At 39.8% G+C, this 26,296-nt stretch overlaps 2 protein-coding genes across 2 annotated transcripts in view; both read right to left on the bottom strand.

The window, feature by feature from the left end:
- Nucleotides 1-5,682, bottom strand: part of GOLPH3 (golgi phosphoprotein 3) — a 29,592-nt gene extending 23,910 nt beyond the window's left edge. Inside the window, exon 1 of the mRNA XM_026666379.2 lies at nucleotides 5,172-5,682. Within this exon, the coding sequence (XP_026522164.1) occupies nucleotides 5,172-5,408 (237 nt within the window). The 5' untranslated portion in view covers nucleotides 5,409-5,682. The remainder of the gene's footprint in view (nucleotides 1-5,171) is intronic.
- An 8,354-nt stretch (nucleotides 5,683-14,036) lies between these two features.
- The window catches only part of MTMR12 (myotubularin related protein 12), a 34,655-nt gene continuing 22,395 nt past the window's right edge, over nucleotides 14,037-26,296 (bottom strand). The window contains exons 13-16 of the mRNA XM_087958541.1: nucleotides 25,848-26,020; nucleotides 20,647-20,814; nucleotides 16,949-17,110; nucleotides 14,037-16,638 (exon numbers count right to left, since the gene is read on the bottom strand). Coding sequence (XP_087814667.1) covers nucleotides 16,066-16,638; nucleotides 16,949-17,110; nucleotides 20,647-20,814; nucleotides 25,848-26,020 — 1,076 coding nt within the window. The 3' untranslated portion in view covers nucleotides 14,037-16,065. The remainder of the gene's footprint in view (nucleotides 16,639-16,948; nucleotides 17,111-20,646; nucleotides 20,815-25,847; nucleotides 26,021-26,296) is intronic.

Genomic DNA, 26,296 nt, shown 5'->3' with positions numbered 1-26,296 from the left:
AAGCCTGGTCCACAATTTGTTGTGATTGACAGAATCAAAACCCTACATATAATTAATAAAAGATTAGCATTCCATGCTGTCCTTTTTTGTAACTGTCATATACATCTATCACATGCTCGAAAACGTCAAGTACCACTTCAGTTGCATCATACTGTAAGATCTTAAACAAATATTCTGATATTTCATCAATTCTTGTTTTGATGCTACCGTGTTTCTCACAAAATAAGGCCGGGCCTTTTTTTTTTTTGACCCCCGAAAAAACGGCTAGGCCATCTTTTCAGGGGTGACTTAATTTCCTCCCCCACCTAGAGTGGCCCATACGCACGTACCTTGCTGCGAGGCCACTTCTATCAGCCGACAAAAGCTCCTTGAAGGCAGAGTCCCCAGCCGCTTCAGGGCGTGGCATGGCTGCCCATGTCCCCTCACCTTTAGGCAGTCTCTTTCGGGTGATGGAAGCTCCCCAAGTGCAGTCAACAGCCACTTCGATTGGCTGATAGAAGCGGCCTCACGGCGAGGGGAGTGTGCGTGTGCACTCGCCCTAAGGCCGCTTCTACCGGCCGATCGAAGTGGCTGGTGACTGCACTTGGGGAGCTTCCATCGCCCAAAAGAGACTGCCTAAAGGCAAGGGGACACGGGCAGCCATGCCACGCCCTGAAGCAGCTGGGGACTCTGCCTTCGGGGAGCTTCTATCGGCTATCAGGGTATTCTAGCCTCGGCTACCTGCAGGGCACTCCTAAAGGCAAGTTTTCTCCCCATCCCCCCCCCTTCCCCATTTCTCTTCACCTCGTGTAGTTCTAACGAACGATGTGAGAAATGGCGGGGAAATGCATGGTTTAAATAGGTCTAAATTTTGGGGGCAGGGCTTAATTTCACTTCATGCCTAGAAATCATGCTGGGCCTTCCTATTGGTGGAGGCCGTATTGTTGGAGAAACATGGTAGTAATATTTTCTAATTACAATCAATGTCTGGTTTTATAATCAGTGTATAAAACTTTATATTTATTAATTCTCCCATATATTAATATCTATTATTTTATATCATTTCCAGATTTTTGCTTTCTTTCATTTCTGTAGTCTTTTTAAGAAGTTCTTGTTCTTCCACTTTGATTGCTAGTTTTATTACTGTACTTTGCATATATAAATGTAACATCTTCTCGTGTTGTTTTTCTTTGAAACTCAGTTGTTACACAAATGTTATTCTGTCTCTTTTGCAGCAATTTCAATACCCCACCAGATAGCAATTTCCATTCTTTCCCCCTCCCATTGGGATATTTTTGTTTGCTTCATTTTTAATTATGCTTTAAATTGAAGTCGAGTTGTTCGAGTACCTAATATGTCATATCTAATCCATTAAATCTATCTTTTGATAATTTGCTGAAGTTGTATCTTCTTAGTCTTTATTTTTTTTTAGCTGTAATATTGTAAGAGGGATTTCATAATCCGAGCAATAGTCTTTCTGCTCACTAAATAGAGCCTCTTTATCTTTGCTTGCAAAGTAAATAGTCAATCTGACTTCAGTATTGTCCATCTGGTGAAGTATATGTGTAGTGTCACAGCAGAGTTTTCTGGAAAAAAGCATTTGCTTTAACACTGATTTTTTTTTTTTTGGCAGATTCTATTGGTTTTGTACAGAGGGTAAATGTTCCTGTCAATCCAGATGCTATTCTACTTACACTGTAGAATTTCCATCTTACATAACAGTCTTTTTTGACTGTTGTGCTAGCAAAATGTTTCAAGTCATCTCAGAGCTATTCAGTTTCTAATTTTCCAGCATCTGTGATTTAAGTATCAGTGTAATACTGATTGGCTTGCCTTAGATGCAAGTTAAGACTATTCTATTGTTTTCTGGGTTATATTCAACACTGACTTTAAAATATTTTATAACTTCACACACCTATTAACAGGCAATGATTTTGAGGGTGTATAGCTGACTTGCCATAGCCTGAAATTGGACATTCTTCAGTTGCAGCATGATCTTCAGGTTAGAAATAAGTCTATAAACTAGATGATACCTATTGTTCATTACAGTAGTCCTTAATTTATGATCAGCTGTTCAGTAAATGTTCAAAGTTACAATGGATTGATTCCTCAGGGTTACTTAAAGACCTGGAATCTAAGTTCTGACAATTGCTCCCCCACTGCCAGCTCCAGGACATATGACTGCATTTTGGGTGCTCAGCAACCAACTCACATTTATGGCTATTTGTAAGTGTCCTGCCTTCACATGACCAGCATTTACTTCCAGTTTGCTGCAAAAAATGCTTATTGCAGACAATGGATCTGCAGACATGTTACTGGCTTAATTGCACCATTTGCTTAACAACTCCTGCAAAGTTATAAAAGTGGATATAGTCACATGGTGACTTAACTAGAACAACATACAACTATAATTTTGGGGTCAATTACAATCATGAGTCAAGGACTACTTGCATTACTATTAGCCATTTCAGGATTACTCTAAATCAAGGAAGTTAGAATTTCTATAGCAACTTCAAACATAATGGAATCTCTCACTAAGAGAGCTTAGCGAGACTAGCTGTATTTAAAAATATATCTATTGAAAATTTTTACAAAATGCTTTTAAAATGCTGAACTCCAGAATAATTAACTGTGCTTTATAAGTACTATTTACTGTGAGAAAAGTGACAGAGAAGAAGCCTTTACATTTAAATATTAAATGTAATTCAATATTAAATGCCTGCAAAGCAATTCATTTTGAGGCAAAAATGTACTAACAACTTTATATATATATGATGCAGAATGTTAAACACTACCCTACCTGCACAAAAGTTGCAAAAGAACAAAAATTGTTCTCAATTCCACAAGATGCATATCTAAAATCTTGCATGACTACATCAATATTATATACTATATCAGAAGTTTTAATCAAATAGCATTCTGATTCCATATCCAGAATTACTGCTAAACTCATTATAGATATGAAAGGCTAACACCAGGAATCCTTCTATTACACCTGGATGAAAATTCTGCAGCCAAGACTGCCTTTGTGAATCTTTGTTATTAATGGTACTGCAGCTAGTCCTGCAAATCAACAGACCAGAAATAAAATTAAATACTCATATGAGAACTGTAAAAAGTACAGCTTCATTGTAAATTAATTTGTTATAAATTCTGATGAGTATCAATGGTTTATAGTTACCTATCTTTTGAGAATCTCTGTAAGAAACAACAATTATTGAGTCAGTTATCTTTTAAGCAAGACAGTAACAGTTCTTTGAAGGTAATGCTTTTTGTATTTACTTCCACTTGTACCTTATCTAACAAACATGAATGCCTCTTTCCAGCAAGACTATCATTTGGCAGCTACAGAACATTAATCCATTGTTAAAGATGTAACTCAGAGGAGACAATTAAGTTTTCCAACTTAGATTTGGAAATCTTTAAGTCAAGGTGACATGGCAAGACAAACTGTTTGCCTTTATTTAAGTGGAATTGAATTTCCTAAAAACAAATGATATCACAGCATAAGACTGCAGCCTACACCCTACCTCATCACAAGAAGTTGATTCTTATCCATGAAGCTTATACCATTAAAAATGTATTATAAATATACAAGACATTATTATTAAGTTGGGCTTAATGCAACAGGTTCCAGATTTGCTTTTTCAAAGATAACTTAATAATTTGTAAACATACTTAATAAACCTTTCTTTTCAAGGAAAACCAATGTGTTTATATGAGGTTTGTGGCATTTCTACATATCTAAATAGCCATGTATTTAATAGTTTAATGGATGTTTGTTCATGTAATTTCCAACTGTTGTTTTTCTTAGGCACACTAATTACATTAGTGTAACAAATAAAGTGCCAACTTCTATCCCACAATTCTAAGGGAGCTATACAAGTAAATGAGAGGGAGTAGGAAAGGAATATACAAATAGTGAATTTTTGGTCTCAGTGTTACGGTTGCTAGCATGTCAGAGCAAAAACTAGTATGTTAATTTTGTATAGTATAAGGCAACTAAAATAAGAAACAGTATAAAGTAATTCTCTCTCCCTCTTCCCCTCTCTCACATACACAAGCAGCAAACACTTTTCTGAGGAAATTTAAGGCTAAATTACTTTCTAATTAGAGGCCTTGTTGAATTTTCCTGTTATATATTTCCAAAGCTTAGAGCTGAGATCCCCTTCCCCAATGTAATGGTAAACACATATTTATTCCCATTGTAAATATTTTTCTAAATTGTTGGCTTTCTCAATTCTAGCCAATTCTAGCTGCTTGAAAAAAAACTTGAACAAGAATGTGCATTTTCCTGCTAGCTCATCTTCAAAGGATATCAAGTCCTTCATTCTTTTTATCATACTATTTCCTTAACTTCATCATACTTTTCTATTTCTATATACATACATTTATAGCTACACTCATAGACCTACACACAGATATACACACATTCATAATTATTCATTTCTTTAAAACTGAGTTGATTGATTTCGCTATGACAAGCAATAAAGGGGGGGGGGCTTGGCAAGGAGAATGGCACTTTCAAGTCAGGCTGGCTCCTACAGGCCAGTGGCTAAAATATGGCCAGTTTGTGGCACAGCATGAACTCCCCCAATCTATGGCCCAATGACGTGTAAAAGAGGAAAGAAACAACTTGGTCTGTTTAACGAACTGTGTTGTGCAAACTGAAACAACCTGAACCCATGGACTTCTACATCCCAAGCCTTTACCCTGAAAAATCAAGAGGAAAGGTAGCACCTTTCAAAATAAATAAATAAAAGAGAGCTACTTTTGTGAGTTGACTTAAGACCATCTGAGGTAGGCAGCTGCAGCCCCCCCACCCCCCAAAGTCACAAATCTGGAAAGGTGCTACCAGATTCCAGATGATTTGCTAGGGCAGACTAACCCAGCAATCTTCCTTATAGTTGTTTCTCTTCACTACCCCAATAACTCTGGGTGAGGATTCCTCTTCCTTCTGCAATATCAATCTCTTGCCTCTTCAATGGTTCTCTCAAGACCGCCACCCCCCCTTCAATTTAAGGCTCCAGGGAGACTCCAAAACCCACCCTTCCCAACTAGGCTGGCTGGGGAAGCCAGGCTTTAGTCCCAACAGATGGGGCCGGCGCTATGCCGGGAATGTCCACCCCACGGCCTCCTCACCGCCCCCTCACCGCCCCTTGTTCCCTCATAATCCGCTCGCCGTCCCTCACCTCCCGGTCCTTGAGGCCCAGCAGCAACACCTCCTCCATGAGCGTGAGCCGCGTTTCCTTGGAGTCCCCCTTCTCCTCTTCCCCCTGCTCGTCTCGCCGGCCTTCCTCCTCTGGCCCACCGCCGCCGCCTCCCCCGCCGCTGCCGCCGCCGGCCCCCCGGTCTTTGTCGGCCGCGCTGCGCGAAGCCTCCGTGCGGCGTTGCACCAGGCCCGAGCTGCGCTGGGTCAGCGAAGTCATGGCGCGGCGGCGGCGGCGGCGGCGGCAAGAGAACGTAGCCTGCGACCCCGGAGGGCCCCGCTCGGCGGGAGGAAAGCGGCAGGAGCCCCGGGAGGCCGCGGCCTTTTCCCTCCGTTCCCACAGGCAGGGCGCAGGCCCGCCGTCGCCGGCAGGCCAGGGACGGGATGGGCGGGCCGGTTCCGCCTGTTGCGGAACTCAAAGCGGCCGGGGCGGCGGGGGCGACTTCGGCGGCGTCTCCTCCAATATGGCGGCGCGGACTCCCTCGGCTGACGCCAGCAGCGACAGCGGCGGAGGCGGAGGATGTGGCAGAAGAGGCGGAGGGAGAAGGGAAGGGAGGCAGACCGGCTTCTCAGAGCCCGCCCGTCCGCACTGGCCGACGTGGCTGGGTCGCTCCGCCCTTCCTCGGCGGGAGCGGAGGTGCTGAGGAGCTGTGGAAAGCGAGGGGCTCCCCGGGGGTCTTGTTGATCGGGGTCCCCGTTTTCCTCAGGGAGAGGACATTCTACGAAGCGCAGGAAAGCAGCCCGGGCCGAATGAGCAAAAAAAATAAAATAAAAAAGCCGAGCAAGTGAATAAAATAAAAAAGCCGAGCAACTGTCAGTGAATCTGGGTGGGCGAAATGCAAAATACTGGCCGGCGATCATTCTTGGGGGTTCCTTTTTAGTGCATGTAGTCCTCGTTTAGTGACGGTTGGACGTTACAACGGCACTGAAAGCAGTGACTTTTGGACCACTTTTCACACTTTGGACCGTTGCAGCATCTCCATGGCCACGTGATTTGCATCTGGATGCTACACAACAGACTGGTATCTGATAGTGGCAGTGTCCCATCCCTTTTTGCAAATTTCTGACAAGCAAAGTCAACGGGGAAACCCGATTCACCTAACAACCATGTTACTAATTTAAGTGCTTCACTTAAGGACTGTGGCAAGAAAAATGGTAAAATGGGCCAGACTGACTCAGCTAGCACATTTCTCACTTAGCTTCATACATTCTGGGTTCAACTGTGGTCATCAGTTGAGGACTACCTGTAATCTTGTTTAGGGTATCAGCAAAAGGTAAAGAGGTCTTTGTCATCCAATTCAGATCCTCCTGACTTCTTGTTATTTTTACCAACCTGAAACTAACTTCAAGGAAAAGATCTTGAGGCTGTCCCTAGTTTGGCTTCTTTTGGGTTCTGCCTGGGTGCAGATTTTGCAATTTTATGGAGCATCCACATGAAGCCACAGTACAAAACAGAATTGGCTGTACGGTTTGGTCTAGTCTAGTGGTTAAGGCAGCAGGGTAGAAATCAGAAAACAACTATAGTCGTGCCTTAGCTATGAAAGCTGGCTGCATGACCTTGGGCCAATCACTTACTCCCAGGCCAAACCACCTCACAGGGTTGTTGTTGGGGGGGGGAGGAGCAGGGAGGAGTGTGTTTGCTACCTTGAGTTACCTATCAAGTAATTAAGGAGGGAAGATAAGGGAAGCAAAGGAAAGGATAGGTAAGGTCAGGTAAAGTAAGATTATGATTCTGTCAGACTGAAGCCAAGGAACAAACAAAGAGAACAATTATCAATTGTTTGACTTCTTTATTTCTTCAATTCTGTACTTCTGTTCTAGAAGAACTTTACAACTAGCAATTGGTGTCACAACTGATTTTTCTCTGTTGCTGAACAGAGAAATCGATTATAATTTTTTTATCTTTGCAAGCCCTTTCCATATAAAAAGTTTGTGGTTCATTTTGAATACTTCTATATATATGTAAAATAGAGGGGTGCAATGGCTCAGCAGTTAAAGGCACTGAGTTTGTCAGCTGGAAAGCTAACAGTGTGAGACCCCGATGCTGCGTGATGGGCTGAGCTCCCGTTCCGGCCCCAGTTCCTGCCCACTTAGCAGTTAATGAAAATGTGAATAAAAAGCACGTATAATCATGCTGGCCACATGACCATGGAAGCATCTTTGGACAATGCTTCCTCCCTCCGCTAAGAAACTGAGACGAGCACTATCCCTTAGAGTTGGACATGACTGGAGAGGAGAAACCTTTCCTTTTACCTACATGAGTAAAATAATGTCACCTAGCCACTAAGTCATTCAGTGTATAAACAAAATTATAACCCTTCGTGCATATGTGCATACATGTATATGTTTATATTCTCAAGAATACACAGGCACTCATGGAACAAAAGTTGATTTGTACATAAGCAGCACCATTGTGGGTTCCAATGGTAGAAATAGGTGGCAGGTTGTCTCTCAAGAGCAGACTGACTTGAGTGAAGATTATGTATAAAGATACTGTCCAAAAGATGCAAAGAAAAATTTCAGAGCCCTTGTTATAAAAAATAGCATGCATGCTTCTGAGTTTACCATGATGTTTTCTGGAAAGAGGATAAAGCAATTCCAGTTAATTACAGTCTAAAGATGAGTTCATTGCAGACATTTGATTGGATTCATCTCATGCTGCATTTAGTTCCATCTATGACCTTTGTTCCAGCAGCTTTGAATAATATAGTAGTTAGCACACTTTTGAAAAGATGTTCAGTTGAATTATTATCTCTAGTAATAGGATAGTAATTACTATCCTAATCCAAAATTAGGATTGATGTAGATTTTCTAGTAGTTGGGAAATAGGAAAAATTGAATTTAGGTGCTACAAAAGGTGCTTAAAATAAAAAGCAACATGTACTTATTGATAAACCCACCTGAAACATCTGAGGATTGTCTTTGGCCATGCAGAAGCTTTGCATTTGGGTATACTTTTATTTAGGCGTTATTTATTTAGGTTATTAATTAGATTGATTTGATTTATATCCTGCATTTCATGCAGATGTTGATGCACTTGGAATATAATAATTGATAATATACCATTGGCATTGACTAAAATCACCATCAATCAATTGCAAAAAGCAGCTTTACTTGGAACAGCTTACATCCTGTGACACTATCTTTAACACCACCAAACAGCAACTGTCTATCCCACATCATTGAAAAGGATTCTATAAGTGGATAAAAATACCAAATACAATCTAAACATCTGGCTAAGTGATTAACCATAATAATTATGATTGCATTGTATATTATATATAAAGTATTATTTATGAGCACTGTGAAAACATTGAACCTTATGGGAACATCCTGATGAAAGAGGGGTTAAATAGCTGAGAAGTGCTGTGTTAGCATTTCTTCCAAATGATTTCTGAAGCATGCATAACTGCTGTCTACATCTGCACACCTACAGTACATAAATGATTGTAAGGTCAGTGTCAAGAATGTGGAATAATGTTACTGCAGCTCCGTCAAACAAGTAATCTTTATTAGCCACTGATGGTTTCTTTCTCAGAAAAAGTGACTGTCCCAACTATTCAATATGTTTATATAATGTAAGCTTCACTGCTGGTCTGAGAACTGCGTTTAAAATAATCTTTCTAGAAGTTTGTTGCAGCAACAACACAAGATGGTTCTTCTGGTATTTAACACATTGTGATATATAGTCTAGCTTCAATATGTCAGAAGTGAAGTCTATTCCAAAATATTCCAAGAAATGGTAAGGTTACTTAATGAGATTTATGGCTGTGGAATGAAACATCCTTACAATTTATTAGCTTGCTGAAGGATTTTATCATCAAGATATATTCTTATTGCCTTATTTGACACCACAATTATAAAAGCTAAAATGCTTAGTGTCAGCACTTTTAGAAAAAAAAATGAACATATTATCAGTATATTCCTTTCCTCTGTCAGAAGCAAGAAGATATGTTATATTTAGTTAATCAGGAATGATTCCAAATCTGGAATATATACTTGTGCAAGTTTTAATCTCTGTTTCAGCCAGAAATGATCAGTTTCAACTAGCAATTATATTTACCAGTGCAATTTCTGGTAATGAAACCTTTCTAAAAGTAGATTGTTTCCTTAGCAGACATTGGTCTAAAAGGGGGAATTAGTTTCTTTCTCAACAAGGGATATTTCTAATACATACATCAGGACAATATACTCACAATATAACCAATATTCTTCACTGATTTTCTCTGGCGGGAAAAAAATCTAAAGTAATTGTGATGAAAGCTAGAAAATTTACAAAGAGCCCTGAGACTTTTAGGACTCTCAGAGTTGAAATAAAAATGAAGTATTTTATATCATTTCTTCCCTTATCCTTGTTTTCTCACCATAACTGGCAATTTGCTAAAAGAGCAAACATTTCACATTTTCTCTTGTCCTACATAGCTTCTTTCAGATTCTTTGTAAAAATATTGCTTCTTTTGTAAGCATGAAAAATCCTTACACATATGTAAAATTAGGGTGTTCCCAGGTAAGGAATTGTTCCTTTCCTGAACAGTGTCAACACTGCCATGGTTATCTCATCTTGCCTGTCTACGCTTATACAGCCATCTGATCAGGAGAGAGATAAATATAAATTGTACAATGCTTTTCCTTTGTAATTCCAGGTCTTTGTGAAAGGTTTCTGGGAGACTGCATTGCTTTCCTCACCAGGAAAATTAAGTCTGCTGCAAATGAGTGAGGGAGTCCCTCCAGCAGCAGATAGTTTTTTTTAATGTTTGCCATCTTCTCAACACACCAAAAATGCTTGCACTTCATCTGATATACCTTCCAGCAGCAGTATTTTAGCAGTGTGCACACACATGCAGGAGTTCATTGCTTGTCTGACTCTGCCTATAAAACTAGCTACTTTGTACCAAAACGAACTACTTCGAACCAAAGAGGAAGCCTACAGAAAAGGCGACAGAATGCTGTACAATCGGGCCAGAACATTAACAAGCAAAAAGAAGCTACTCTGAAAAGCTAACAAATTAGTTCTCAACAAATGAACCAGCAAACATGTGGAAAACTCTTAAAAATATCATTAGTTGCAGCAAACCTTCCTGTGATGACCCAGGATGGGATACAAAACACAGTCATAGAAAACAGGTGAAGCCCCTTTTATTCCTTCACTTTGCTTCCGAGCTCTGAATATCTTTGACAGAAGACAAAAAAAAAAAAAAACCTCCCACACAAACAGTTACACGAAGAAGGAAAAAAGCAACACAGACCAGGTAAGAAGGGCTGGAGGATGTCCACAGATAACACACACTGAGAAGGATGCCAAACTCAGAGAGAAACTATAAACTAGAGATATTTACACACTTTGTTTCCAGCGTTCACCAGTATGCAAGGCCATACTTTTATAGAGTTGTCACAGCTGCAGCCCATGAAGAGGATCAAGGCCCTCTCCTCCCGAGTAGACCACGGCTCTCCCTTATCCTCTCCACTCTGCGTGCCCTAGGATGGGTAGGGGATGGGCCTGGGTCCTCCTCTGACTGCCCAGCTGGCCTCTGCCTTTCCCCAGCCTCCTCCACAACCTCCGGAGCCACACTTCCTGTTGGCTGTTCCTCCTCTCCCTCAGAGTCAGTCTCCACCAGGGGCATGACACTTCCTATGCTGAAGGAAATCAACAACTGGCAGATAACGTGAATGTGTTGGTTTGAGAGAAAACTAGTGCCACGCATCTTTATTTATTTTTATTTATTTATTTATTTTTATTTATTTGATTTGCCAATTGTTTACAAGATAATAAGTATAAGTGTATACATAGTTGTGAATACATGAAATGGGTACATATAAGAAAAATAAAAGAAGAATAAGAGAAACAATAGGACAGGGACAGTAGGCACGTTGGTGCGCTTATGCACGCCCCCTACAGACCTCTTAGGAAAGGGGTGAGGTCAATAGTAGACAGTCTAAGGTTAAAGTTTCACAATCCCCATCTCAGACACACCGACAACAGCAAGCTTCCTACAACTGACCCCATCCCATTGGGCCCACCATCTCTGGTGATTATAGAGAATGAGGTCTATTTCACAGACAAAAGCCTAAAATAATTTATTATGTCTGATTCATGAGAAAGTCAGGCCTGAGTAGAGTAGCCCAGGGGATGAGGATTCTGGAAATAATGTTAATGCTTGGTATCAAGAAAAATGAATTATTTTTCAGCAGTCATACCACCTGGAGTTGGCAGGGAGAATGTAATAATAGGAGCCTTTCCAGTCAATAATTCCAAATCCCTACCCCCCAGTTGTTCCCCTCTTCCTTAGTACCCCCAAGAAAGGTAACAATTTGGGGCAAGGGACCCCTATCTTTGCATGTCTTCTCTATCCACTTTCTTGCAATGCATCACCCTTGGAAAGGGGAGACCCAGAGACGAAAGTTCAAATTATACACTGTAGCCGATATGTGCACTTCTGCCTTGTGTTGATGGGTGCTGCATTGCAGCACTTATTGGTGAATAAGCAAAAGCAAGACAGGTGAGCCAAATGCCAATGAAGCATTGGGCAGAAATCAGTGCCACCTGTAGTACCTTTACCCCATCCTAATCTAAGGCAGAAAATAAGAACTACTTGATTGAATTGCAAGTGGACACACAAGCATCCACACAACAGACCAAGTAATATTGTCCAACAGCTCACTGATGGTGGTCCTTACATTCATTAAGGGCAATTATAGCTCTGGGATAAAAACTATTCAGAAAACGTGTGGCCTGAGTTTTAATTGTTCTGTATCTTCTGCCAGAAGACAACAGTTCATAAAGATTGTAAGCAGGATGGGAAGAGTCTCTGAGAATGTTGTGCAACTTCCTCAAACAGTGAGATGCGAAGATGTCATGCAGGGCTGGTAGCTGGAGCCCAATGATATTCTGGGCAGTTTTAATGATTCTCTGTAGAGCTTTTTTGTGCACTACAGAGCTGCTCCCATACCGTACAAGAATGCAGTATGTCAATACACTCTCAATGGTGCTGCGGTAGTAGGACAGAAGTAGATACTGAGATAGATTTGTCTTCCTGAACATTCTCAGGAAGTATAGCCTCTTCTGTGCCTTCTTTACAAGCATGTTAGCTTTCATAGTCCATGAGAGGTCCTCTGAGATATAAGTGCCCAGAAATTTAAAACTACCAACCTTCTTGTTATTGACGAGTTCAAATATTCCAATATGTAAATCAATCTGGACAGATTCATGGATTATCATTTAAATAGCTTTCCATCACCCAAAACATTCACTTTGAAAAACTAATCTGAGTAGAGCCAATTTCTAGTGTTGCTTCATGTCAATATAATTATCAGCAGTTCCTGAACAAATAGAATGCACATACTGTACATTGTAGGCCCTTACTTATCTACATACTGCATACTTGAACAAAAGTTAAATGAGCCAGTGAACAATACAAAGTATAGATGGATATAACTGAGGTAACTACTAGCTTGTTCCTGTTTGGGTGGCATTTAATGTTAAGCAGGATTGGGCTTAACTCCTGATTAGACTGGGAGGGGAAAAAATCCCCAAAGACAATATAAAACTATTTCCCTTTTGTTGCATGGATGTGTTCTTGTCATTCCCAAAAATGGAATTTGACTCAAGGAAGCCGGTGCCCTTCATTTATTTATTTGCATGTTGCTTGTTTTCTCCTTTATTGCATCAGCACCGTAGCACATTTGAAGAGCATGCTTCAACTCTCACATCCAGAAAGAAAAAACATATTCTTATATTTATATTGATCACATACTTTCTCCAACCAGGAGAACTTCTAATTACTTTATTCTCGGTGTGATTTCTGATAAACCTGCAGTGACATAGTGAAAATATGTTGACACTAAGCTGAGGAAGTATGTCTGAAAATCACAGCAAATTCTAAGCCAACTGTATTCAAGTAGAATACATCTTTTTCCTCCTGTTCCTTTGAGTTAGTGGTCATTCCTGGTGGCTGCCTAGACAAGTTTCCTGCTGTTTTCTTGGCAAGATTTTATAAGTGGCTAACCACTGCCCACATTCTAGGGCTGAGGAAGGGACTGGCTTCAAGTCACCCAGCTGGCTTCTTGGCAGGAGTAACTCTACTTAAAATACTATCTGCTTTATTTAAAGAACAACTCTCTGCAGATGTAACACAGTGTCCCACACATTTTAAGAAATCAAGTTTTAATGTACTGCATAACAAAAACTGAAAATACACTAGTTGTTTGAAAGTGTAGTCATGGCAACTGGGCTGCTCTTGTTGGATCAACACCCACCCACCCACAGCATACCTGTCTTCCAGGGGTTTTCTCCTGCACTGGGCCATCCTCTTGTGTAAAGACTGCTTGGTTTTCCAATACAGAGTTTTGAACACTTCTCAAGGCCACTGGGTTGCATACACATTTCTCTTGTTTTTGGTATCTGATCTTTAGGATGGACAAGCCTCTGTCTCAATGTGTTGGTGGGTTTCAAGAACACAGGCAATCTGGTGTTTTCCAAATATTTTGAAAAATGTGGACAATAATGTTCACATTTTCTACAGGGAAGATAAATGGTTTGAAAGAAGAGTGCCAATTTTGCAAACTCTTTCCCTCAGTAGAGATGAATGCCTCAGACACAATAGCACTTAAGACATATATCACTCCATAATGCTTCATAGCATTATTTAAGAGTTTTCAAATTCAGGCATATTTGCCCCCAACAACGTGGGGCCTGATTTACCTCATAGCAAAATGTAAAGTGAATTTGGAATTCTCTGTAGAAAGTAGCTATGTATGCTCCCTATAGGCCCATTATTCATATTGCATTCATACAAAAGTAACTCAAAACAGACACCATGTGAGAACAAAGAACACAACTATGATTCAAACATTTTTTAAAAATTATTAGTAAAAGTACATTTTATTAACAAATACAGGTATCCAAACAGACTACAGTGAATTACAGGAAGATTTTTCCTTAAGTACTGTTAAAGCTAAGCTTGTATTCAGTGTAAAAAACTGAGAGGTAATAACACAATACCTGAAAAAATACATTTAAATAATTTTCATTCATACAGTGCTGTGTTCTGATCAAGACTAGAATGGAGAAATTCCATAAACTATTATAAAAATTATTCTATATATTTTTCTATAAACATTTGACAGCTTAAATATAAATACATTTCCACGATCAATATATTACAATCGTACTGTCAAAAATATTTAAGCTTAATGTTAGTGTTTTTTAAAAAGTATTCAAATTACAATTCAACCAGCTATAAATCTGAGTATCTCTAGGAATCGCAGCAAATATTGCAGACATTACAAGAAAAAAAATGAAATGTTAGCTTTTGGAAGGCTCACAGACAAATAAGGTTTTATTGTGTTTCAAAATTCTGAAAACGAGTTCATAATAACAAGATGCGTAAGGCAACATGGACTTTAGCACTTTGGCTTTTATCCTCACCAAAGTATACACATATTCCAATAAAACACTCGTTATCTTGCTTCCAACAAAACTTAAAGAACAGACTCTGTTACAGTGAACACAATCCAAAGCAAAAAATGCACTTAGGAAGAACTAATTCAGAAATCAGACATTATCAAGTTGTTTTTTTCTCATTCTACAGCTGACTGTATTAGGTAACTGTTTTAACCAGCATAATCAAGAAGTGGAAGTTGTACTACTGGTATCTTTATCAATTTATCCCTTTATGAATCAGTTCTATCCTGTGCATTAGTTCTAATTTTGAATTATGTTCGTTTTTTATGACACTTAGATGTTGAAGTTCATTTGACAAGTCTATCTCTTTAAAATAAGCAGATCAGGATTAATGAGTATTTTTGTATGGCTTTTGTTAACTGCAGTATTATTGTAGCAACATTCTATAATCAGATTCCAACGTGCAGACTCTACATTCATTATTACCTTTAATGCCATGCTTTAAGAAAGCACAAATACTGGATGACAAGTCCAGTTTCATTTCTTTGAATGCCTTCCTAACAGAAGGACTAAAGGTTCAGTGCAAGCTTCTACTAGCACTGGTGAGGAAGATCAACATAAGAATGCTACAAAAAAATTGACAAACACGATTTTAGTTTGTTGATATCTTATAAATTCCTTTGCTTCTTGTACTGGGCAATAAATTACCTGAAGTCACCACTGATCAGAAAATGCACAACAAGCAGAGACCATCTACGTAGTAAGGCTGAGATGAACTCAAGACCATTTGTTTTATGAAAATGTTAGAACCCTAAAGAGGATGATCAGAACAAAAAGGATTTGTCTTTACTCTTTATTTCTCAAGCTCAAATTTTAAACAACCAACAATTTCAAACTACTTTAAAAAAATAAGATTCTCGTTATAAAGATCAGTTTTATCAAGGATAAAATAAATAGATGACTTCCCAGACTAGGCTGTTTCCATTTGCTTATGAACATTTGATGCCACCACTTATTAAAATGGAAGTAGGCAGGCTCCAATAGATCTTTCTTGATATTTTCAACATCTTAATTTTTCCCATGATGCTCAACAATCACTTTTTGGGAGTAGAGAGATAAAACTCTCATTTATTTGGGGTTGGGGGTTGGGGTAAGAAATAGAACAGATTCTTGCTAGAGAAAAAAAATCATTTTTGTTTAATCCTGCTGCTGTAGGTTCTTACTGATAATAAAAAAGTGATCTTCCTTCCTGTGGCAGAAGAACCTAATTAAGAATAAGGCTGTTGTAACCCTCCCCCTCCCCCCAATGTCTATGGAAAATACATCCAAGTGGAGACCATTCTGTATTAAAACTTTCCTAATTATCTTTAAGCCAGAATACAACCCAAAGGACATGATGTGCCTCCCTGAAACCAATTTTATTCCCGTAATTGAACAGAAATATGGTTCAATTCTGTAATTGAAAAGAAGTGTTACTTTAATCACCACCTAGATCAACATACTCATCATCCCTCCTGGCCAAATCCTCTTCACCTTCCAAGTCTTTCCAAATGCTGGTAGGCAAAACTGGTTTAAGGGAATGTCTCTGAAGCAAAGCAAAGGGAAATAACGATGACAAACGAGCAGGATTTCTCATAAAGGGAGAAGCTTCGGTATCATCATGAGACTCGGCCTGACGATGCCTTTCATCTATTTTCTTCTGCAAACCCTGTACATCTTCCATTAGATTTAAGACATTTGTGGCAGTGGCAACTGCGCCTCCACCAGGGAGCTGAGCTTCAGGAATCCATCGTAAATATCTCTGGGCCCATACTTTGATTTCTGGTCCTTCTAGACATGGCAGGAGGAGTCCATGAAGGTCAACAGGTTTACTGTGCCAACTGTCATAGAATTCTCTGGAACTATTCTGAAGTTCATCAGAAGAAGTTATCAACCTGCTGATTCTTTTGCCCAAGATGTTTTTAATTAACTGATCTGTTTCTTCCTTAAAAAATCCCCTTCTTGGAGGAGGTTTTGCTTGTGTCAGGGGCAAAGAGAGTTGCCGCTGATGCTGTAAAAGAAATTTAGAAGACAAAATCAGAATTACCTGAACTCAATTCCAGCTTAGTTTCTGGGCAAACTAGGCAATAGTATTAAATGCGAACTATAAAGACATCCAAGTTAAAACAAAATGCAAAAAAGTTTGAATCATTCGTTTTTACTTTTTGTAGGAGTTCTCATGAAGATGTTTACTCAAAATTCACTATAGTTATTTTAATGCACATATTCCAGCCTGATTGAACAATGTTATTATATTGAATTAGTATCCCATTCTCTATCATTCCTCCAGTTATTATGGTGGAAATATTCCAATATCTTACCTTGAATCGTGAAGCTTTTTTCTGACTTTTTTCTAGTTTTGGCTTTTCTGCATAAAGAGGGTTGTTAAGCAAAGCTTGAGCCTCGTGTTCAAACTGCACAGACCAATCCCAAACCGAAAGAAAATTAAGTTTGCTGCCTTCTGTATCAAGACTTCCTCCATACTGTTTAAAAAAAAAGTCTGGAATTAATTTAGAAATGAATTTTGTCCAGTCAGCAGTGCTTCAATCTGCAATACTTCCATTTTAACTCTAACCCTAACCTAATCCATTAAACGAAGTAAACGTTAGCCATCAAACAGCCAGTTTGGTATAGTAGTTAAGATGCTGGCCTACATAACAAGAAATGGTGACTTCTAGTCCTGCCTTTGGCATGAAAGTGATCTGGGTGATGCTGGGTCAGATTCCATGACCCTGGGATGCTACAACTGGATCATAAGTGAGAGCTGGCTGCCAAGCACCCAAATTTTGATCATGTCACCGTAGTAGACATTGCAATGGCCAGAACTTTGAGGACCTTCATTCAGCACCACGCTCACTTTGAATAGTTGCTGAACAAATGATGGCTGTACAATGGTTATAACTCAACAATTATCTGGCATTTGTAGATTTTAAAATTTCCCCATTTTTCAGTAAACATCTAGATTGTTTACCATAAGTGTTCCTTATACATTTGTATGTCAGACTATGAAATGATTAAGGGGACAACAACAAGCTATTGTTAACTCTCCTCGTGCTCTACCACCATCAAATACTGTTCTTAATGCTTGCAGCAACCATCCTTTAATTCCAGATTCCTATAAAACGCTTCATATTTCAAGCTTATTCATTTTACCATATACTGTCCCCAAATTAGCAGATGTATAATGAAATGTCTCACATTTATACTCTGTGGTGACCTGCTGAAAAATAAAAATCTGGTTTGTTATATCTTCTGCCCTAAATTTTACTAAGGTCAAATTTGCTTTTGTTCCCTTTGAATCAGAGTTCCTTCAACGCCTTTCCTAAGAAGCTCAGTCCCCGAAGTTGTTCACCCTCACTATTTTTCCATTTATAGAAATAGAGCTGTGCTGGCACAATGGTTAGAATACAGTACTGCAAGCAAACTCAATCCTCACCCCAGGAGTTTGATCTACCAACCTTCCAAGGTCAGTAAAATGAGGACCCAGATGTTGGGGGCAATATGCTGACACCCTAAACCACTTAGAGAGGGATGTAAAACAATATGAAGCGGTATATAAGTCTAAGTACTATTGCTACACACTGAAACAATAACAGTGTTCTTCCAATTCCATAAATGCAGTCTTCACATACATGTTAACAAAACTGCAAAGGTAAATCCATAAATCATAGCATATTTTTAAAACATTTCTCCGGTTAAATCATTTACATTTGCAGCATTATACTATTTTTAAAAACATTCTTGCAATATTTTTGACTCCCTTTTCATCTACCGTATTTTTCTGTGCATAAAACGCCCCCCAAAAAAAGTGGCTGGAAATATCTGTGCGTCTTATACAGTGAATGTTGCCGAAGCCCCCCCACCCTTCGGTCCCCACCTCCCACCTCTCAGGAGGCCTCTGCCTCCTAGCAATTTGCCTCCTTGCAGCAAACAGAAACAGGTATTTGTTCTTGGAATAGTTATAGTAGTCACTATTAAATTGGGTGTAGTGGTGCCTTCATTCAAACTTTGGATCCTATGAGAAAGTACAGCATATTGTTTAAAGGATTTCTTCTTGAGCCCTGATGTGGCTCTGTGATCAGGGGCTGGGCTTCCCAGGATTGAGGCTCCAGCTCAGGATAGATATTTTAGCTAGAATTTACATTGCCAGCATGTCATTTCCATATTACCTAACATCACCAGTGCAGGAAATAGGGGAAGTGAGGGTGAAGGAGGTATGTGAGTGATTCTTAATTTGTATGTGAAGGCTAAAGCTTGGCAAACAATAATACCTACTTCTACTAAGGCTTAATTTAGCCATTTTGGGGTTATTATTATTACCTTGAAGGGTCAATTATACACCACAGTGGTAGTTAAGAATCACTGATATATTATACTAATACAGTATTGTCTGAGTTTCTTTACTTCTAGGGTTAGAAAAGATGAAGAATGCTGTCAGACAACACCCAGAGGATAAGGAGTTTCTGAATTAGCTGAATCAAAATGTAAGAATTCATTGCCTCAAGTTACAGAGGTCCTCCTTTGCAAAATATTCTTTCGCACATTCTTAAAATGTGGGTGGGAAGTTTCCAAAGCCCATTATATTGTCTCATAAACAATTTTAGAGGCAGACTTAATAAAGTCACAAAGTTAGAACAAGCTACTATAAAGCAGGTGGCACAAGTAAAATTGAATCTGCTGAGCATATTTTTCATTTTATTCTGATCCAATACAAATACTATTACTGCCTTTATTTAAGAACTTCCATGGGCATTCAGATAATGATAACAATTTATTAAAATTGTAAGCTGCCAGATTGTCAGTCACTCAGGATGACAACTTGCAACAAAGAAATAAATTACAATAAAACAAAAAGAAAAGATGGCAAGTGCAATGAAGTGAGGGGTCTCCCTCTCCTTCACCAACGCCCTGAGTGAAGATTCAGGTATTCAAGGTTCTCCTGAAAGAGAGTAGACCAAAAGAGGGGCCACCCAGATCTTTTTTTCTTTTTTTTTGGGGGGAGGAATCTGACTTCAAAGGACAGGTACGGCTACTGCATGCTTCTGCACGTATAGGTGCTTCTGAGGTCCTGAAAGATGACATGGTTTAATCAAAGGAACCCTAGAGCATGTCAACCCTGCAGGATCAAATCAGCCAGGCAAATATTATGAGAAACAGGAACTCCCTCAAGTAACCAGGCCCTAAAGCAATGGCTTGAAACAGGTAAGGGTTTGCTACTCGTCTGATAGCAAAATTTTGGTCAGTATTTGGAAGGGTATTGCCTGCTAAGATCACCACCAAGAGACAGAGCTAATTAATGTTAATACAGTATACACAAATTATATCGTAAGGATATTTATCACTGGACATATTGGTATTTTATTTAATTCTGGCCTAAGCCCATACAGATAGTCCTCTACTTACAACCATTCATTTAGAGACGACACTGAAAAAAGTGACTTATGACCATTTTTCACACTTACAACTGTTGCAGCATCCCCATGGGTCATGTGATGGCAACGGACTCATATTTATGATGGTTGCAGTGTCCCAGGGTCACGGGATCACCTTTTGTGACCTTCTGAGGAGCAAAATCAAGGGGGAAGCCAGATTCACCAAACAACCATGTTACTAACAACTGCAATGATTCACTTAACAACTATGGCAAGAAAGGTCATAAAATGGGGCAAAATTCATTTAACGAATGTCTCACTTAGCAACAGAAATGTTGGGCTCAATTGTGGTCATAAGTCGAGTATTTTCTCTACTTGGTTGTAACATTCACGCAATTACATTCATTAATAGGTTATTGACTTGTTAATATAATATTCCCATTCAAATCTTGGGACATAATCCTTCTACCATTCTTTCATTTCAATTTCACCCCAGATCATTGAATCATTTTTATTTTTAATTCAATTCCTTCGACTAGGCAGTCCTCATTTAGCCCTTTATTACCCACTTCCAAAACAATTCATTTCCATGAAAATACTGTTTCCATTTGCTGCATTTTGGGTAATCAAGATTATTTCCCTCTTACCGTAGTGGTGTCTCTCTGGTGTTGAGAATTGAAGAAGAAGGTGCTAAATATGGGGATGTAAAGGCTGTCAGACAGAACAGTAAGGTATGTTTCTGTAAATTCAAACGCTGGTTGATACTGCTGAACTAGTTGCCAAATACAGTCCAGAAACAGCAAGAAAACTGGAGCCTAAAAAAAATGAGGAAACTACAACAGTACAAGATACAGTAAATGGATCACCTTCATTGAAGTGCTGCATTCAACAAGACTTGACTTAATAAGGCTTCCATCAAGTCAGGACATATCCCTCCATAAGAACTACTAAGATCATTAGTAAAAAATGGGGAGTGGGGGGGAAATCTCTTTCCACCAAATGAATTTCATTCCTCTCCTCTTTATTTCATATAACCCTATTTAACCCAGTATTTAAAATAATTTTTAACTGCATGCCAAGATAACAAATCTGACATATTATTTTATTTTGATAAATATTTGCTTTTATGCCATTTTAAGTATCTCACAGAAAAAAATGCTCATAAAAGTTATGACTGCTCCACGGTTGCTTTAATAAGTTTTAGTAAGTTGCATTTACTACATGGCACTCGCAAGTCCTGCAACCATCCTTATTTTTTTCTATTATCATTTCTTTCCACTGAAGTCATTAAGGAGTTGCAGTTCTTGTTGGAGGCATAAGTTATGGAAAGGGTTTTAAATATTTTAAGGCCTGTAGGCATAGCTGGAATCTCAGAATGAAAATGTTATGAACAGCCAATTAAACCAACCAATCCAATCCAGTCCCTTGGTCAGTATTATGAATGGAAATTAAAATTCGCCAACGGAGAGCTCCCTAGTCTTCATTTTAACACCTCTTGAATTGGTGGAAGAGTTTTTTTAAAAACAGTTTCTCTAATGTTTAATAAGAATTTTCCTTTCTGTAATTTACATCCCATTTATGTGACATCATTTCAGGTATATGAAAAATACTATCATATATCCCTCTGGCAGAATATATTCCAAAGTCCCAGGAGGGAGTCAGCAGTGCTTGGAATCTCTGGTCGGCATGAAAAGGACTGGAATGGCCCCTCCCTAGCACTTCGGAGTATTTCTACAGTTATGCTGTAATTGCCTTAGTCTGGCAAGATTCTGTAAACAGGTGAACAACAATAAAGAAACTACAGGTAGTCCTCTACTTACAACCATTTGTTTAGTGGCCATATTTACAATGTCACTGAAAAAAGTGACTTACAAATGGTTTTCATATTTATAACTGTTGCAGCATCCCCAGGGTCACATGATCAGAATTTGGGAGCTTGGCAACTGGCGTGTATTTATGATAATTACACTGTCCCAGGGTCACGTGATCACTATTTGCAATCTTTCCAACCAGTGTCCGACAAGCAAAGTCAATAAGGCTTCACTTAACAACCCCATGATTCACATCACAACTGCAGTGATTTGCTTAACAACTGGGGCAAAAAAAGATTTGCAAAATGGGGCAAAACTTATTTAGCAACAGCCTTGCTTAGCAAAGGAAATTTCGGGCTCATTTGTAGTTGTAAGTCAAGGATTATCTCTTCTTAGAAGTGACAATCATTCTAGAAGATATAGCATTTAGAAGTCCTTTACTTTCTTAATTTCTACTTTCCTGATCATTCTTACTGATTTTCCGTATCTGTTAATTACTATGAATCTTTTATGTGTAACACTGTAAACCAGACACACCAGTCAAGATCATGTCTGATCACTGACAGAAAGTAGAACTATTATTCCCCATTATTTGGAAACTACAATTCCAGTGATATAAGACAAAAACCACATTTTTTGCAACACATTGACTATATTTAACTTCTAATCAAGAACTATTCCAATATTTCTTTTCATAAAGATTATTGGCAAGGAACCTGATTCTTTATTTCTACATCTGATTTGTTATCTAAAAGAACTCTGTATGTGTTTGTGTTAAATTTAACTCCATTTCTTTCCAACATATTTTTCTAAACAACTACATTTTAAATGGTATTTCTAACTTCTAGGATATTAGCTGTCTCATCCAATTCTAAATCATTTGCCAATCTGACGAGATATTTTTACCTCTTCATCCAAATTATCATAAAAACATTTCAAAGTACAACATCCTGGCCTGAATGTTGTGGGATCCTACTCAATAACTCTATTTTAATGGAAAACTATACATGAGCATATGGCTAAACTGTCATGCCATTCAGTCTACGCTTAATTAGCTTGTCAATCAAAATGTCATGGATATTTTGCTAAAATCAAGATATATTTCATCCACAGCAAACCCACATTCTGATAAAGAAATTCCTGAATCAAAACTGGCAGAAGGCAGTCTAGCTAAAGTTGTTATTGATAAATTCAAACTGACTTCTGATAATTAATTCTGGACAGAGATAGCAGTGAGCCATTTCAGGAAAGGGCAGATTAGAAATCTGGTTCTAGTTTCTACTTCAGGTTCCCTTACCCTTAACTCATTAGCCAATCTTCTGCATTTGTTCAGCCAGATTTTGCATACGGCATTAGTTTCAAACCCAGGAAAACCAGGGGCTTGACCCAGGTTCTCTCTGGCCCCACCCCTCAACCAACCACCTATTAAACCTAGCCTGAGACCTGTTATGGTTCTGGGGGCCTAATTTATCAGTGGTTTGTAATTGGTGAATCACTCCCTTGTGACAACAGAGGTACAAGCCTCAATGGGGAAGTAGAGTTGATTAGATGGCCTAAGAATCTGGTACAAAAGATATCCAGATTTTTCTTAAGATCTAAAGGCTAGCTTTACTGCATTATTTTGTTAAGATTCTGGAAAATATCATAAAAACATTCTTCTGCAGCCAAGCACTGCAGAAGTTCGCTGCTGAGTGGCTGCTCCCTGCCTATTAAACCTACTTAGTTCTATGAACTGTTTTAGGACAGGGGTCGCCAACCTTTTGGACCTCAGGGACCACCAAACTCATAATTTTAGATCCTATGGACCACTAATATGATTCCAACATGCCACTCGCTGAAGCGCCTGGATTCCCACTGAGGGGATGGGGTCCCTTTTTCCCTCTCTCTCTCTCATCTCTCTTTCCCCCCGCCCCTCTGAACTGGTGCTGGATGGTGGGAATCTGATGTTAAGAGCCCGATGAGCCACGTGCTGAAGACCAGATGGCTGGTGGGGAGGTGGAGCAACAGGGGTGATACCTGCAGCGGATGGACTGATGAGCGTGGGAGATTGTGGCATCGAAGCCCTTCCCGGATGTTCTCTGGCCTGCGAGGGGGTGGGGGGAAAGGAACCTCTGAACTGGTGTCACCTCCTGCCTCTGCGCATCAAGGCCGAGTGGCTGCCAGCGATGCCCTCAGGGGAAGATGTTGCAAGGGGGAGGCTCGACCCCTCCCCTCAGGAACCACAAAGAGCTCACCGTCCTTCTGGCACCCACCTAGCCTCGTCCTTCCCACTGGGCGTGTGAGCACTTCTGCCAAGGAAGAAGAGAAGCATGGTGGGAGGAAGGAGGCTGGGTGGCTGCCAGAGGGATGGCGAGCACTTTGCGGTTCCTGAGGGGAGGGGTCGAGCCTCGCCCTCACAACATCTTCACCTGAGAGCATCACTGGCAATCGCTTCCTGCGGCTCAGGAGGTCCACGCTCTCCCCGCTGCTGCCCAGCCCCCTCAATGTGTGGAGGCAGGAGGCAGCAGCCACGACACCGATTTGTTAGGGAGACTGCAGGATTGCCTCACCTCCCTGTCAGTCATCTGGTCTTCAACACGTGGCTTGTCGGCCTCTGGACATCAGATTCCCACCACCCAGGACCAGTTCAGAGGTTCCTTTTCCCTCCACCCCCACGCAGGCCAGGAAACACCAGGGAAGGGCTCCGACGTTGCGATCTCCTGCGTGCTACCCTCCCTCCCTGCACGCATCAGTCCATCCGCTGCTGGTATCACTTCTGTTGCAGACACAGGCGTGCTGCAGACCACTGGTTGGTGACCACTGTTCTAGGAAATAAAGAAGACATGCCTGAAGCAATACTAGCAGAGAAGGAGAAGTAGGTGTGATCAGTTTGGGGTATAAGCTTGAAACTATGGCAATAATTATGGTAAAGCAGAATTATTTCACACAGCACCTGCAAAATGTCACTCAGCTACACTGTTTAGATGTCCTAGAGCCATGATGGCAAACCTCGCGAATCCTCTCTGTGGGCATGCAAGCCATTGTCTTCAAGTCTCTGCCACACATGCGCAGGGCGCATGCAAGGACGCGCACACATGCATGCTGGGGCGGGGTGCATGCGTGCGGATGCGCACTCATGCACAGGAGATGCACGCACATTGCATTTTGGGGGGTTGCGCACACATGTGCATGCTTGGGACACTTGGTGCCAAAAAGGTTAGCCATCACTGTCCTAGAGCCTTTTAGGGAAGGAGGGCAAGAAGAATCAATCAGAGTACATAGTGATTGCCTGGCCAAATATTTGCAGCTCATCCCTCAAATTCTCTAAACTTGAAGATAGAGAAATCTGATGAGGTGATATATTATGATGTACCTGGGAGGTTTCTGAGCCTCTGGATCTTGAGGAAGTAGACAGAGTCCTCTGTGATCTAGCTCTGGCATTAAGATCTTGCTGAATCTGGCTGGTTAAAGCAACCAGAGAAAGAAATGGGAGTTGGAGCCACAGACAGAATAGTTAACACTTCTTGGAAGGAAAGGGAGATTCCAGCAATTCAGAAAGAAGCACCAGTTTATTCACCTGTCACAGAGACCGCCTTGAATCCAGTAGTGTTAGACAACTATTTCCATAACTTGTTATTAAAAACAATTCTGAGTAGTGTGCCTGACATCTGATTTTATAGTTATTATATTTAAAGCCAAACCTGTGGGCCTATTCATAGCTTTTGAAGTTTTTTTAATTGAAATGTTACACGAATGTTATATGAATAGATTAATTCATATCAATTGCATGTAGGGCTTGGCTACTTGTGTTATATATCTGTTGGGCTCTGAAGGCCAAAAGCTTAGTGTGATCAAAGCTGACAAAGTCTTGCCTGCCTTTCTTATTTCCTCATAAAATATTTTTGCTCCTGAACAAGAGCTCAACTGAACCCCTGAGATATTTTTGGACAAGCTATGTATTGAGACAGAGGCTCCACCATTTCCAGTTTCATGATTCTCAGCTTCCCTTCCTACACATATTTTTGCTCAAAACATCTTTGTAGAACTTTGAGTTATACCTCTTCCTTATCACTTTGCCGCAGATGGTTACAGCGATCCAAGAAAGCATGTCCTCCCATGATCCATTCTTTCTGAATAAGGCTCTGAAATCCCAGCTTTGTTCTACAGTATGAATCCATCATAATTTGAACCAGACAGGAGATCACACAACAGAGGTCAGAAGCATTTTCCTCTAAAAACAAAGAGACAAATAGAACTATTTCAGATGAGAGAAAAGTGTTTGTGGCTACTTTAAAAGAAGGACATGTTTGTATTATTACAGTCCCTTTCGGGCAAACATTAATGTCTATTGAGTGGGACGTTAGCACTGTTAATGCGTTTGCTGAACACCCTGAATCTGTACTACTCTATTAAAATCAAATAAAGATCAAAATTAGTACAGAGCAGCAAATGATTTAGATAATATAGTATTACTTTCTCAGAAACACAGCATTTATCAATTTGTATT

This window comes from Notechis scutatus, chromosome 2 (genome assembly GCF_049901735.1).
Source record: "Notechis scutatus isolate UNSWTSFEM ecotype Mainland chromosome 2, rNotScu1.2, whole genome shotgun sequence".
NCBI lineage: Eukaryota > Metazoa > Chordata > Lepidosauria > Squamata > Elapidae > Notechis > Notechis scutatus.
The sequence above is the reverse complement of the archived record's forward strand: the minus strand, read 5'-3'. Positions and strand labels throughout refer to the sequence as shown.